At 49.3% G+C, this 13,612-nt stretch overlaps 1 protein-coding gene across 1 annotated transcript; it reads left to right on the top strand.

Annotated features, from left to right (window-relative positions):
* Nucleotides 1–1,022: 1,022 nt before the first annotated feature.
* On the top strand, nucleotides 1,023–12,856 carry SMIM7 (small integral membrane protein 7). The gene is made up of 5 exons (XM_019416207.2): nucleotides 1,023–1,088; nucleotides 1,171–1,212; nucleotides 1,695–1,747; nucleotides 6,459–6,549; nucleotides 11,745–12,856. The coding sequence occupies exons 1-5, from the start codon at nucleotides 1,063–1,065 to the stop codon at nucleotides 11,758–11,760; spliced, it is 228 nt and encodes a 75-aa protein (XP_019271752.1). The 5' UTR covers nucleotides 1,023–1,062; the 3' UTR covers nucleotides 11,761–12,856.
* Nucleotides 12,857–13,612: the final 756 nt, after the last annotated feature.

Below are 13,612 nucleotides of genomic sequence, written 5' to 3'. Positions count from 1 at the left end.
CCCCCGCCCGCCAGGCGCCGCCCCCAACCCGGCCCCCGCGGGAGAGGAGGGACGGCCCCAGGCCCCGGGGCGGGTGGTGGGGCCGTTCTGTCTCTTGAAGCCTAGTCGGGTGTCCGCTACTCCGTCCCTCGGGCCATCGCGACCCCATTCAGCCCAGCGAGGCGGGGTGCAGGGGTCCCTGTGGTGTGCGTTGGACAGGGTAGCCGTCCCTGGCGGGGGGGGGGGGGGGGTCCTTCCCACGCGGAGCCCACCCAGGCGGGACGAAACAGTTAGGACCCTGTCCCGGTGGGACTCGATTAGGATCCATGTCCTCTTTGGAGCCTTTGGATCGGGACCAGCACCCTCTGTGGGGCCCGACCAGTTGTGAACCCCATCTTCCCGTATCCCAGAGGGTCAAGACCCCAATTGTCTGTGGAGCTGTCATGACCCTAATCCTCTATGGGGCTCTGTAGTTACGATCTCCATTCCTCACGGGGATCCCTGTTCTCCGAAGGGACAGCTCTGTTGGGACCTCCTCCCTCCCCCCCCACTCCCCCGTAGCGCCAGCCTAGTGGGGATCCCCGCCTTCCACTGGGGCCCAGGAGGAAGCCCCCCCCCCCCCCCCGCCCCGCCCCGGGCATCGGTGCCTAGAGCCCACTGCATCAGGACCCATTCGCCTGTGCATCTCAGTGGTCAGAAGGCCCAGTTTCTCCAGAAGCCGCATCGGAGACCCCAGCCCAGAAAATAAAGCTACTGCACTAATTTTCCTGCGCGCTGGGTGCCTCACTCCAGCGCGGCACGCTTCCAGTGCGTAACCTAATACTGCCGCGGGTGACTCCGCCCCGGGTGACGTCACACTATCGCCCCGCCCTCTCCTCAATACCCTCCGGGCCTCCCAGAGAAAAGGGGCGCTTGTTCTTTCCTAAAGGGGCCTGGCCTTCAGTGGGCGGGACCCTGCATGTCTTGGCCTTCGATTGGACCAGCCCTCGACAGCGTGGCCTCGAGATTGGTCGGTTTGTGCTCCTCTCCCCTCCCTCTTCGAGGCTTCCGCTTCCGGTTCTGACGGACGCCTCGGCCGTAACGATGATCGGGGACATCCTGCTGTTCGGGTAATTAGGGGGGCCAGAGGCTGGGGTAGGAAGGATAAGAGGGACAAGGGGAGGCCCAGGTAACCTCATTCTCCCTTCGCAGGACGCTGCTGATGAACGCCGGGGCGGTGCTCAACTTTAAGCTGTGAGTAGGCCGCTTTGGATCGCGGCTCCACCCAGGGGACCCGTAGACCCGCCCCCACGAGCGTGAGCCCGCCCCAAGTCGTAGGCCACGCCCCCAAGTCCCAGCCAGCCCTCTGGCCACGCCTCCTTCCTGGTCTGTCCTTCTGTGACCCTGCGCTCCATGGTGACTTGAAATCAAGACTTTTCGTTTCCGGCGATCTCCCTTCTTGCATCCCGGAGAGCCTCCGGCCCGTCCCCCCCGGAGTTCTTAGCCTTCCTTCGTACCCACAGACTAACCTCTCCACCTTGGTGGCTGCAGGCCTTGCTGTGATTGGCCGGTAGATGATGGTCCAAAGGGGCATTAAACCCCCCGAGGTCACCAAGTCCGCTGCAGGGCTAGAGCTGAAACGGTGTCCGAGGCCCCCTGAGCTGAGGGTCAGGGCCAGAGGACTGAGTGGTCTTTATGTCCCACCGAAAGTGGATACTGTCTGTTCCTCTTTGTAGGAAAAAGAAGGACACGCAGGGCTTTGGGGAGGAGTCGAGGGAGCCCAGCACAGGTAAGGCCTCCTTTCTGGACTCTGAAATTGGTCCATTCAGAGAGGACAATTTGTTCTTACCAAGCCCTAACTCAGTTTTCTTTTTAATAATCTGTGTGTGTGTGTGTGTGTGTGTGTGTGTGTGTGTACGTGTGTGATTGTGTGTGAGAGAGAGAGAGCTGGGCCTGAGGATGTGCTGTTCCTTTTGTTCACCTCTGTCGACCTTCTTTCTCCTGCTAACCCTCCCCGCATAAGTCAGAACTCATATAACTTCATACAGTTAGAATTTTCCTTTATGTATGATACCATGTGGCTAATATTTGCCCCTCACACTTGTTCCAACTTGTTTTGGCCCATTTCTGTGCCCTTTTGGTGCCAGTCTTCCAGCATGAATGAATGAATGAATGAATGAACGAACGAGCAGCTGAACAGCCTCACAAGTAGCTTTTGCTTTCAGAGTACTGCAGACCTGTTTTTTCTTTTATAATTAGATGCCAACATTAGCTTTCAAATAAATCAGATGTCACGTAAAAATTCAGTTGTCTGAATTTTCAAGAAAATTTTTCAAGAAAAATCTGAACGTCCTACAGCTCAGGGTTCAAGCAACCTCTTGGCACCTGTTGGGTGAAGTTGAGAAAAACAGGACCCTGTTGAAGCAGGGCCTGTGGCCTCTACTCGTCCCAGCTCCTCTTCGTGATATCATTTCACCTGCCTGGCCTCTGGAGGCCCTAGGTTTGACACTTCTTGCTGAATTTATTCATGTGACTGTTTGAGACATGAGACGTGTACATGACTACTGTGTCCATACATTTATTCATTCACCAAGCATTATTGAGCACCTGTCACATGCCAGCCACTGTGCTGGATGCTGGGGACACAGCAGGGAGCAGCCCAGGCGGTGGGTGCCATGATGGAGCATTGCGTAGGGACGATAGGAACCTACACAATAGGTTCCATTGCGTAGGAGGGGGCAGTGAATTTGGGGACAGTCTGACAGCTCCCTTTTATTGGGGGCCTACCTGGTGGCGGCTGCCCCCTTAGGTGCTTCCTATGGGTATTTCCCCTCTGTCTCCACCCCTAAAAGGTAAAGGGAATTTTCCCATTTTATAGGTGTGGAAACTGAGGTTCAGGCTTGTGGCTTGACTTGCTTGTGGTCACATAGTAAACCAGTGACAGCCTCTTGATTGGAACCTGGCTTTTTCGGACCCCGCAGGTTGTACCCTCAGTCACTAGACCATCTATCCATTCATTCTTTTGTTCATACATCCATTCATTCAGCAGCTATATGTATATTGCTTACCCACTCTGTGGAAGGTACTAGACCAACTCCTGGGGCTGTGGTCTATAGATCTAAATCGGAGCTGGGGTGGGTAGGATGTGGGAGGGCTTGGTGGTGGTGAGAGTGTCCACGATAAGGACAGTCACAACAGTGGCTTCCTTGTGATCAGGGGCTCTGTGCACGTCTCCTTCCAGTTAGTAATCTTGTGCTTGTTGCTGCTGCTGCAGAAAATGCCCCTCTCCCTGTGCCTGGCTGACCCCCTGATACAGTAGTGGCTGCATTTGTTGAGAGCTGTCTGTGTGCCAGGCACTGTGCTGAGGTCTTCCTAGTTGCCCATCACCCCCATTTACACAGGAGGAAACTAGGGCATTTATAGGCCAGGGGCTGACCAAGGTCACCTGTGTGGAAGGGCAGTAAACTCCTGCCCAAGTTTAAGGTCGGAGCTTATACACTTCCTCGAAGCGCTTAACCCCCGCTCCCCAGCATGGGCTAGGTTGGATGCCCCCTTTGTATGCTCCCATGGCACTTGTCATGGTGAATAATCAGGTGTGTGATTACTTGTTTAGTATTTGTCCTCCGTGTGAGCTCCTTAGGGCAGGGATGCCTGTCTCGTTCCTCCTTGTATCCCCTGCACTTGGCTGCTGCCTGGAACAAGTGGCCTTTAGTTAGCACCCGTTGATGGCAGGAGAGCCCGGTTTTTTTGTTTGTTTGTTGTTGTTTTTTTTTTTTGATGCTGGGCTCAAGGAAGGGCCTTGCCGAGCAGTGCCTCTCAGACATGCTGGGGATGGACCCGCGTTTGACATCTGCAGTCTGGGCTGAGCTGCACGTGGCTGTCCCAGTGGGTTGAACAATACCGGACTCATCTAAGCTGCGTTCAGCAAGTCTGTGTGCTCATCTGGTGCTTGGATGATGCAGTGAAGCCAGATGGCTGTCATATCGGGTGGCCGTGTAAGTTTCTGAGCTCCTGCCTGGTATTTTCTGTACTTAATGGACAGCCGTGGTCTAGAGATGACATTTTGGGTAGCGTGCTTGTAGGTTACCCTATCTGGACCCGTTCATTTCATTCTGGAGGATTAGTGAGGGAGGACGATTGACTTAAAACCCTGAAGGAGGGTTCTGGAACCCACATCTCTGGAGTCTCATCGTACCAAGCTGTTTCCTCTCGAAATGGGTTCTGTTCTGTGGCATTGGGGAACTAGAGCGAATCATCATCAAAGCAGAGCTCCCCTTTTACTTGCCTGAATTAGTGTCCTTTTTCAGCTGCAAACACTGAAAACCCAGCCAAAGGGTAAGGCAACTTGAAATCTCCCAAGGGTAGGACTGTTCTCAGGCACACCTGGATTCAGGGCTCATACCAGCCGCCCTGCATGCAATCCTCTCCTTGTCCTTCTGGGTTAGTTTTACTCTCAGGCTGCTTGTTTTTACAAAGGTGACCCGAGAGCAGGGCTTGGCACATTTTTCTGTAAAGGGATAGATCATAAACATTTTAGGCTTTGTGGGTCATCCCTTCTTTCTCTCTCTCTCTCTGTCTCTTTTTTTTTTTTTTTTTTTAGTGCTTATTTACTTATTTTGAGAGGGAGAGAGACCACGTGTGCGCACGAGCTGGGGAGGGGCGGAGAGAGAGGGAGACAGAATCCCAAGCAGGCTCTGCATTGCCATCAGCGCGAGCCTGATGCGGGGCTGGAACTCACAAACTGGGAGATCTTGACCTCAAGCCCAAATCAAGAGTCAGACGCTTAACTGACTGAGCCACCCAGGTGCCCTGTGGGTCATACCTTCTCTGGTGCCGCATCTCAGCTCCGTTCCTTGAAAGCAGCCACGGCAAATCTAGGCATACCTTGTTTTATTGTGCTTTGCAGAGAATTTTGTTTTTTACAAACTGAAGGTGTGTGGCAACCCTGAGCGAGCAAGTCTGTTGGCACAATTTTCCCAACAGCATTTGCCCACTTTGTGTGTGTCGTATTTTGGTAATTCTAGCAGGTTTTCACATTTTTTCATTGTTCTATTTGTTTCGGTGATCAGTGATTATGACTTGCTGAGAGCTCAGATGATGGTTAGCATTTGTTAGCAGTATTTTTTGTGTGTGTGAGAGAGAGAGAGATAGTGTGCATGCACTCGGGGAGAGGGAGAGAGAATTTTTAAAAAAATTTTTTTAATGTGTTTATTTTTGAGGGAGAGGAGAGACGGAGTGCAAGTAGGGGAGGGGCAGAGAGAGGGGGAAACACAGAATCCCAAGCAGGCTCCAGACTGAGCTGTCAGCACAGAGCCCAACGCGGGGCTCAAACTCACAAACTATGAGATCATGACCTGAGCTGAAGTCGGCCACTTTACCGACTGAGCCACCCAGGTGTCCCGGGAGACAGAGAATCTTTAGCAGGTTCCATGCCCCACTTGGAGCCCTATGGGGGGCTTGACTCTAGACCCTGAGATCATGACCTGAGCCAGAATGAAGAGTTGGATGCTTAAATGATTGAGCCACCCAGGCACCCCAGCAATATATATTTTTTTTAAGTTTATTTATTTTGAGAGAGACAGAGAGAGAGAGAGAGAGAGCAAGTGAAGGGGAAGGGCAAAAAGAGAGGATCCCCAGCAGATGTGGGGCTCAAACTCCCGAACTGGGAGATCATGACAGAAGCCGAAACCAAGAGCCAGATGGACGTTCAACCAAGCATCAAGCCATCTATACACCCACCAATAATTTTTAAATTAATGTATTTACATTATTTTTTAGATGTAATGCTGCTGCATATTTAATAGACTATATAGTATAGTGTAAACGTAACTTTTATATGCACTGGGAAGCCAAAAAAATCATTTGACTTGCTTTATTGCAGTGGTCTGGAACCAGAACCAAATCCACAATAGCTCTGAGGTTTATCTCCTATATATAAATGAGGGGGCATGGGTGTATTTTGATAAAACTTATTTATAGACACTGAAATATGAATTTTATGTAATGTTTGTGTCTCACAAAATACTCCTTTGATTTTTTTTAACCATTAAAAAGTATCAAAGATATTCTTAGTTAACAGGCCATACAGAAACAGGCGGGAGGGGCTGGCTTTGGCCCATGGGCCACAGTCTGCCAATCTCTGACCCAAAGGACTGGGCTTACAACTTCCTAGCCCAGAAAGATGGACAGGAAGCAAATGCCTCCTTCCCAGTGGTTGAGACAAAAATCTCAGGACTGACTCTCATTGGGTAGACTTGGGTCACATGTTCCCTCCCTGAGCCAATCAGAGACTGGGGACTGGGTGCTCTCAGGGGTTGGTCAGTGGCAGCTACTGCCAGAATGCCAAGCGTCAGGGAGCAGCGGCGACCCACAGGGAAAGCCATGCTGCCCCCGGAACGTGGGGTAGTGGGATGGGGGCAGGCGGAAACCGCAGAAGCACACTGCAGCCGTGACAGCAGACATGTGAGCCGTGCTTGTAAAAATGCTTTCTGCCTTTGCAGGTGACAACATCCGGGAGTTCCTACTGAGCCTCAGATACTTCCGCATCTTCATCGCGCTGTGGAATGTCTTCATGATGTTCTGCATGATCGTGTAAGTCCAGCCCGCCTGTCCCCTTCCGTGTCATCCTCAGTGTCGTTCTCCAGATCGACCCACCTGGTGGTCGTTCCCTGTCTCCTCTGTCGGCACTTTTGTGTCACGCTTTCTGCTTTCAAAATAAGAAGTCTCCCAGCTAGAGAGGAAACCAGGGTCTACACAGGTTAGACTGTGTCACTGTGGTCTAGGCCGGAGCTTTGACTGGAACACGGTGTTCTCCAAGTCCTGGCTGTTTCTGGTACCTCAGCAGAGGCTGCCAAGAGATACCTTCCCTCGAGCCTTGGCCCTGTTACCTCTTGCCAGCTCTGCTGTGTCTAGTGTATGCTCGGTGGCTGCCAGGGTGGAAAATGTGGCTTGAGTGACCAGTGTGCTGCTGGGTCCCTGCTTCCTACCCTGCTGGAAGCCAGCAGAAGGGTTTCAGACTTTTTTCTGTTTTCGTGCCCATTTTTCATTTCCTCATTAGGCTTAACAAATCTAATCGGATTGGTTTTCCTCCCAGCAGCGGGGCCTTAATTTTGATTCTGCTATTAATGAATTGTGAGACTCCTAGTAAACAGACTCGGGAAAAACAGTGGGAGAATCTGGCATTTTGTCCGTGCTGGGCTGGTCCCTTGCTTCACCCTAAAGAGGGAGAGAAGGAAAATCGACTGTCCGGAATAATTGAGATGTTGAATTTAGGGTTGCTGGGGGGACCTTGTGCCAGTCCAGTGGCTGTTAGGGATGGACTTAGGACTTAGGAGATGGGGGGGAGTTCACTGTGCCACTGGAAAGTGTTTTAGAACCCAGAATGAGGACCACAGTGTATGCCCAGAGAGGCCCTCTTTGGGAGCTCGGTTGAGGCCTGTCCGGGTACAAAGAGGGCTCGTGAAGAGCTCAGGGGATTTGCAGAAGAGCATGGGAAGCATAACTACGATTCACAGGAGGTAGAACAGTGTTGGGGGTGCTCCTCCAGCCTTGGTCTTTCCACGTTCCCACCTATTCATTCATTCATTCCTTCATTCCTTCACAACTATCCAGCACGGGCTGTGCCTTGGGCTTATAGCTGAGACCAAGACAGCCATAGTCCTTGCCATCAGTGAATGCACACGGTATAGCAGATGGGACAGGGACAGAAAACAAATAAATAGGAAAACCTCACTCATGAGGCAAATGGGAGGCTCTCAGTTTGGGAAATGGTCGGGAAGAACCTCTCTGAGAAGTGCTGTGTAAATCAACACCTAAAGAACGAGAGGCAGCCTTGCCATCTCCAGAACCGAAGAGAAGCACAGGAGCACTGGACGTAGCACGCGCAAAGGTCCTGGGGCAGGGGCGAGCTCGGTGTGTTTTTATCATTTTGTTCTTTTCTGTCCAGCAGCTTCATCATCCTTCTCTCCTAGCTAGCTTCCTTTACTGCTCCTCTGCTGGCCGGTGACCAGGATGGTAGTAGCCTCAGGCTCTGTGACGTCCCAGCTTAGCCCAAGGCTGGCTTAGTCTGTAGCCTAGTGTGCTGATTCTGCTTCCTGAGAGCAGAGCCTGATTGACCTAGCTTGGTGTCACCTAGGTCCTACTAGATTGGGGTTGTCCTGGTGCCAGCAGAATCACTTAGGTTGAGTCAGGGAACCACAGCCCTTGGGCCGTATCTATTTCCTGGTTTTCCTGATGTTTTATTGTCATGCGGCCACACCCATTTCTGTGACTGCTTTTGGTTACGGTGGAGTGCTTGAAACCTTGTGATGGAAACTGCCTGGCCTGCAAAGCCCAAACTACTTAGAGTGCCACTTGCTACACAGGGAGTGTGCCGACCCCTGACCTAGGCCAGCTCTTCCAGTAGGATCCACGGGGAGGGAAGATCTTTTTCAGAAAGGGCTCTGTCAGGGAGGCAGGGACCGGTTTTCCCAGAATATTAAAAAACTGGAAATCACCTCGGCTCCGGTCGTCATCCTGGGGTCGTGGGTTCGAGCCCCGCATCAGGCTCTGTGCTGAGCCTGGAGCCTGCTTCAGATTCTCTCTCTCCCTCTGCCCCCCTCCCCCACTCATGTACTTGCTCTGTCTCTCAAAAATAAATAAGGCGTTAGATGTGTTCAAAGTAACAAAGGCTTTTTAAATAATAAAAGCTGTTCTACTTTTGCTACAAAAAAAAGAAAACGAAACAAAACTGGAAATCCCCTAACTGTCCAAGAACAGGGAATAGTCAGGTAATTCAAAGGACGCCCGTACGACCGTTATGCTACCGTCACTGATGGTGTGGTAAAACTTCTGTCTACACAGGGGAGTGTTTTGAAAGTAAAGGCGGCTGGATGTCACTTAAATGCACACTCTGGCCTCAGTTGTGATAAACATTAAATAAATGCCTGAAGTGTGTGGGGAGACTTCCAGGCAGGGAGTTGGACGGATCTACTCCAGGCTGTCCGCAGACGTGACCATGCTCAGAGGTGACCATGCTGTGACCGCTGACGAGGTTAACAGGGCCTGAGGGGATGGTTCACAGTTCCCTGCACCCACTTCTGTATTGCTTGAGCTGAGCTACTTTGGAAATTTTAAAAAGGCACGAAAAACTTGAAATACAGAGAGAAACGTGCCTGAAGGTTTAGGGACCGAGAGTATTACCGTCTGCAGCTTAACTTGGGAACACATCAAAGATAAGGGAGACAGATTGACAGGTACCCTGTACAACAGAGTGTTAATTGCAGAATGGAGGTGGTGTATATGTGGGTGTTCACTGAACCGTTCTGTTAAGTCTTCTCTACGTTGCCATCTTCATACTGAAGTATTGGGGAGAGGAAGACCCCAATTCTCGAGGGAGAACAAGGATGAATAAGTACAAAAAAAGTGCAAGTTGGTGTTCACAACTCAGTGTTTTGTCGTATATTCACAGGGTTGTGAAACCACCACGGCCATCTAATTCTAGAACGTTTTCATCACCCCCGAAAGGGAAACCTCGGACCCATTAAGCAGTTCCTGCCTGTCCTCCCCTCCCTCCAGCTTTCTTTATGGATCTGCCTGTTCTGGGTATTTCACATAAATGGAATCGTAACAGTGTGTGGCCCCTTCTGTGTCTGGCTTCTTTCACTCAGCGTGATGTCTCGTAGGTTCCGACATGCCGTGGCATGTCAACACCGCATTCCTTTCTGTGGCCAAAGAATAGTCCATTGTATGGCTGCGCCTCGGCTTGTTTTTGTATCCGTCCGTTGATGGCTATCTGGGATGTTTCCATTTTTCGGCTGTCTCCAACATTGTTGATACAAACATTTGCGTCCACGTTTTCGAGGCTGTCTGGTAAATACCGAGGAGTGAGATTGCTGGGTCTCAGGGTCACTCTATATTTATCTTTTTGAGCTTCTGCCAGACTATTTTTTAAAGTCGCTGCTGTAGTGTGCCTTCCCACCAGGAGCGTATGATGGTTCCAGTTTCCCCACACCCTTGCCAACGCTTGCGATTGTCGGTCTTTTTGATGAGAGCCTTGATGAGAGTCGAGCCCTCTTAGCGGATGTAAGGGTTGATTTGCATTTCCCTGATGGTGAATGACGTCGAGCGTCTTGTCATGTGCCTATGGGTCATTTGTATATCTTCTTTGGAAAAATGTGTAGATCCTTTGTCCATTTCTTAGTTGAGTTGTAAGAGTTCTTTTTATAGTGTGGATCCCAGTCCCTTATCAGATATGTGATTTGCAAGTATTTTCTCCCATCCTGGGAGTTGTCTTTTCAGTTTCTCGATGGTGTCCTTTGAAGCACAAAAGAAATCTTAGTTTTGGTAGACTCCAATCTATTTCTCCTTCTGTCACTTGTGCTTTTTGTGTAATAGCTAAGAAGTTGTTGCCTAGCCCGAGGTCATGGAGATTTAAGCCTAAGTTTTCTTTTCTTTCTTTTTTTTTTAAAGTGTATTTATTTATTTTGAGAGAGAGAGCATGCAAGCAGGGGAGGGGTAGAGAGAGAGAGGGAGAGAGAGAACCTCAAGCAGGCTCCACGCTGTCAGCGCAAAGCCCGAAGCAGGGCTCAAACTCGCAAACTGCAAGATCATGACCTGAGCCAAAATCAAGAGTCAGATGCTCAACCGACTGAGCCACCCAGGCACCTGTAGGCCTAAGTTTTCTTTTAAGAGTTTTCTAATTTTAATTTTAATAGTTAGGTCTGTGATCCACTTTGAGTTAATTTTTGTAGATGGTGTGAGGTAGGGATCCAGCTTCATTCTTTTGCATATGTTGTAATCCAGTTGGTCCTGCACTTTCTGTTGTTCTTTTTTTCAAAAAGACTTCTTATTTTGGAAAGAGTTTGGATTTATAGAAATGTCGTAAAGGTAACAGAGTTCTGTGTGTGTGTGTATTTTAAGTTTATTTTCAGAGAGAGAGAGAGAGTGCATGCGTGCACACACATGAGAGCAGGGAAGGGGCAGAGAGAGAGGGAGAAAGAGAATCCCAAGCACGCTCCACACTGTCAGCACAGAGCCTGATGCAGGGCTCGAACTCAGGAACCGTGAGGTCATGACCTGAGCCGAAATCAAAAGTCAGATGCTTAACCAACTGAGCCACCCAGGCAACCCCCCTACCATATATATCTTTTTAACAGCCCTGTGGTTTTCCCCAGTAAACCTCTATCATAACTTACATACCCATTCTCAACTTCATGGACATTTGTACAGTTTCCAAGCCTTCCCTATTCAGGATTTCCTTCACTGGAATAACGTTAATATCTTTTTTTTTTTTTTTTAATTTATGAAAGTCATCACTGACTGGCAGTAATAGAGAATGGGCTAAAATGTTACAGATTCTGATGAAGTAGATACTTTGTTAAATAGCTTTCTTCTTTTTAAAATGTACTGTTTGGGGGCGCCTGGGTGGCTCAGGCGGGTAAGCTCCGACTTTGGCTCAGGTCATGATCTCACACTCCGTGAGTTCAAGCCCTGCGTCACGCTCTGTGCTGACAGCTCAGAGCCTGGAGCCTGCTTCGGATTCTGTGTCTCCCCCTCTCTCTTCCCCTCCCCTGCTCATGCTCTGTCTCTGTCTCAAAAATAAATAAAAACATTAAAAAAAAATAAAATGTACTGTTTGGTAGTGTTAAGTATGTTCACGTTGCATAACAGAAAAATCACTTACAAAATTATAAAGGATACAAAATAATCTTAATAGTAACATAAAAAATCTTCTGAAAGTGTTTTCAGAGCGATAGCTTTGCTTCGTTTGCATCTTCATGTACATTTCTGCCCTCCGGCTTTTCCAGGCTGTTTGGCTCCTGAGCCCCAGATATACGCCTTCCCGGGAACCAGGAACCAGGAACCACCTTCCCAGATGCCGGGTCTCCCTTCCTCCGTTCCTGATGACTTCAAGAATGGTTTTGACTGGAAAACCAGCGATCTTCCCAGAAAGCCCAAGTTCGTGGTGGGTGGAAAAAAATGTTCGCCAAGCTGCACACGGTTTCCCAGCCACGTCATTGTTTTCTTTTCAAAGATCTTTTCACTTTGGTCTCTCCTCTGAAATGCTGACTACTTAAGGAGTTTGAGGAGGGCTTATGGAAGGGGAATGTGATAACATTGCATTCCCTACGGATAAAAGAACATGTCTAGATTGTTTTTTTAGATTGGAATTCCTCTTCTTCCAAGCTTCCGCTAGAAACCCATTTCTGGATATTTCTCCGTTTATTTTTAACAACCATCCTTTTTGGTTCCAATTACCCAAGTTTTGAAAAAATCATTTTTATCCAGGGATCTGAAACAGAAAGGTTGGCTTTTGAGTTTGATGGAGCCTCTTTACTGGACTGTATTTACGAATAACAAGCAAGTTCATTGTTGCTGGGCCTGTGTCCAAATTCCTTTCCTGTCTCGATGGGCTCTGCTTGGCCACTCGGTGCAGCTGAGGTCATCCCCAGGACTTTAAGGGTGAAGTATTACCGATTCCCATGGAAGAGAGGTACAGAGCAGGCAGACGTGGGTGTTAGGAGAAACTTCGCCTTGCCTTGAAGCCCTCTGTTAAAGTCACTTTTGGGGCCATTAATTGTATCATTTTCGGCCCATGGGGGGTATCAGGACCCAGTTCTCAAAGTTTGGAATTCCGGGTCTGATTTTCAAGTGAGTGATTTCAAGGTTGAAAAGCAAGGAGCCTCACTCGAGGAAATCTAGCATTTTGCACAGAATCTTCATTGAAAGGGAGGCCTTTTATTGCCAAGACGAAATGCCGGTGGTCAGCACCCAGATCCTGCCGGTGTTTGATTTGTTCGTTGTGGTTTTTGAAATCCTGATTTGTAGGTAAACCTGACGGGAGGAAGAAGTAACCAAGTAAACCTGTAGACTTGCAGAACTGAGTCGCATTGAAAATAAAGCTCATTTCTAAAAAGGATCTTTTGTTTACACATTTTTTAACCAAGAAGTTAGTTGACTTCCAGCCCGAGTTGTTGTGAACTACACCGTGGGGAACCCTGAGGTTTCATTTCGGAGGCTGTCAAAAAGTCAGAAAAGAGGCAATATTTAGGTTTCCCTTTTGAGATTTTGCGTGAATAAATGTGCGGCTGGAATTGGGCCAATGTGGTTTTTGACCCGGCCGCTCTTGGCAGTATAGAAAGAGCCGGTGACAGCAGCGGGGTTTTGCTAGACTAGGGTCAAATCCGCTCCTACTGCTGCTTTGCCAACGTCATTCTCCTTCACTGCTTGTATAATTTATTCCCTTGTCACACCCGGGCGTGTGGTTTGTAAGTCGCCGGGGAACGTAGCGGCCAAATCGAGCTTCGCCCAGGCCTGTGTCCTTGTCAGCCAGAACAGATGTGCCGAGATCTTGCCTGGTCACTCATCAAGCCGTGTCAGTGGTGCAAGGAAACCTCGCCGCCTTATTCAGACTGGTGCTGAGGTTTCGGTGAGGAGAGGCATTCATATGTTATGGGGGTGAATCGCGCTCTGCGAAGAGAATGCTGTCATTGAGATTTTGTTTCAATAGTTGTATTTTTTCCCCCAGAGAACTGTTATCTCCTTGTTAAGCTCCCATCGGCATCGCTTCGGAGGCTCTGCTGTACCTTTTGAAAGTTGTGTCTCATGGATGTGTATCTTGAGGAAGCTTTTCAAGAACCCTCATTAACGTCAAAGGTTATTGACGTTGGAGTTC

The sequence above is a fragment of the Panthera pardus genome, unplaced genomic scaffold (genome assembly GCF_024362965.1).
Source record: "Panthera pardus isolate Hobbes unplaced genomic scaffold, ASM2436296v1 HiC_scaffold_8, whole genome shotgun sequence".
In the NCBI taxonomy this organism is placed as follows: Eukaryota; Metazoa; Chordata; class Mammalia; order Carnivora; family Felidae; genus Panthera; species Panthera pardus.
The sequence above is the reverse complement of the archived record's forward strand: the minus strand, read 5'-3'. Positions and strand labels throughout refer to the sequence as shown.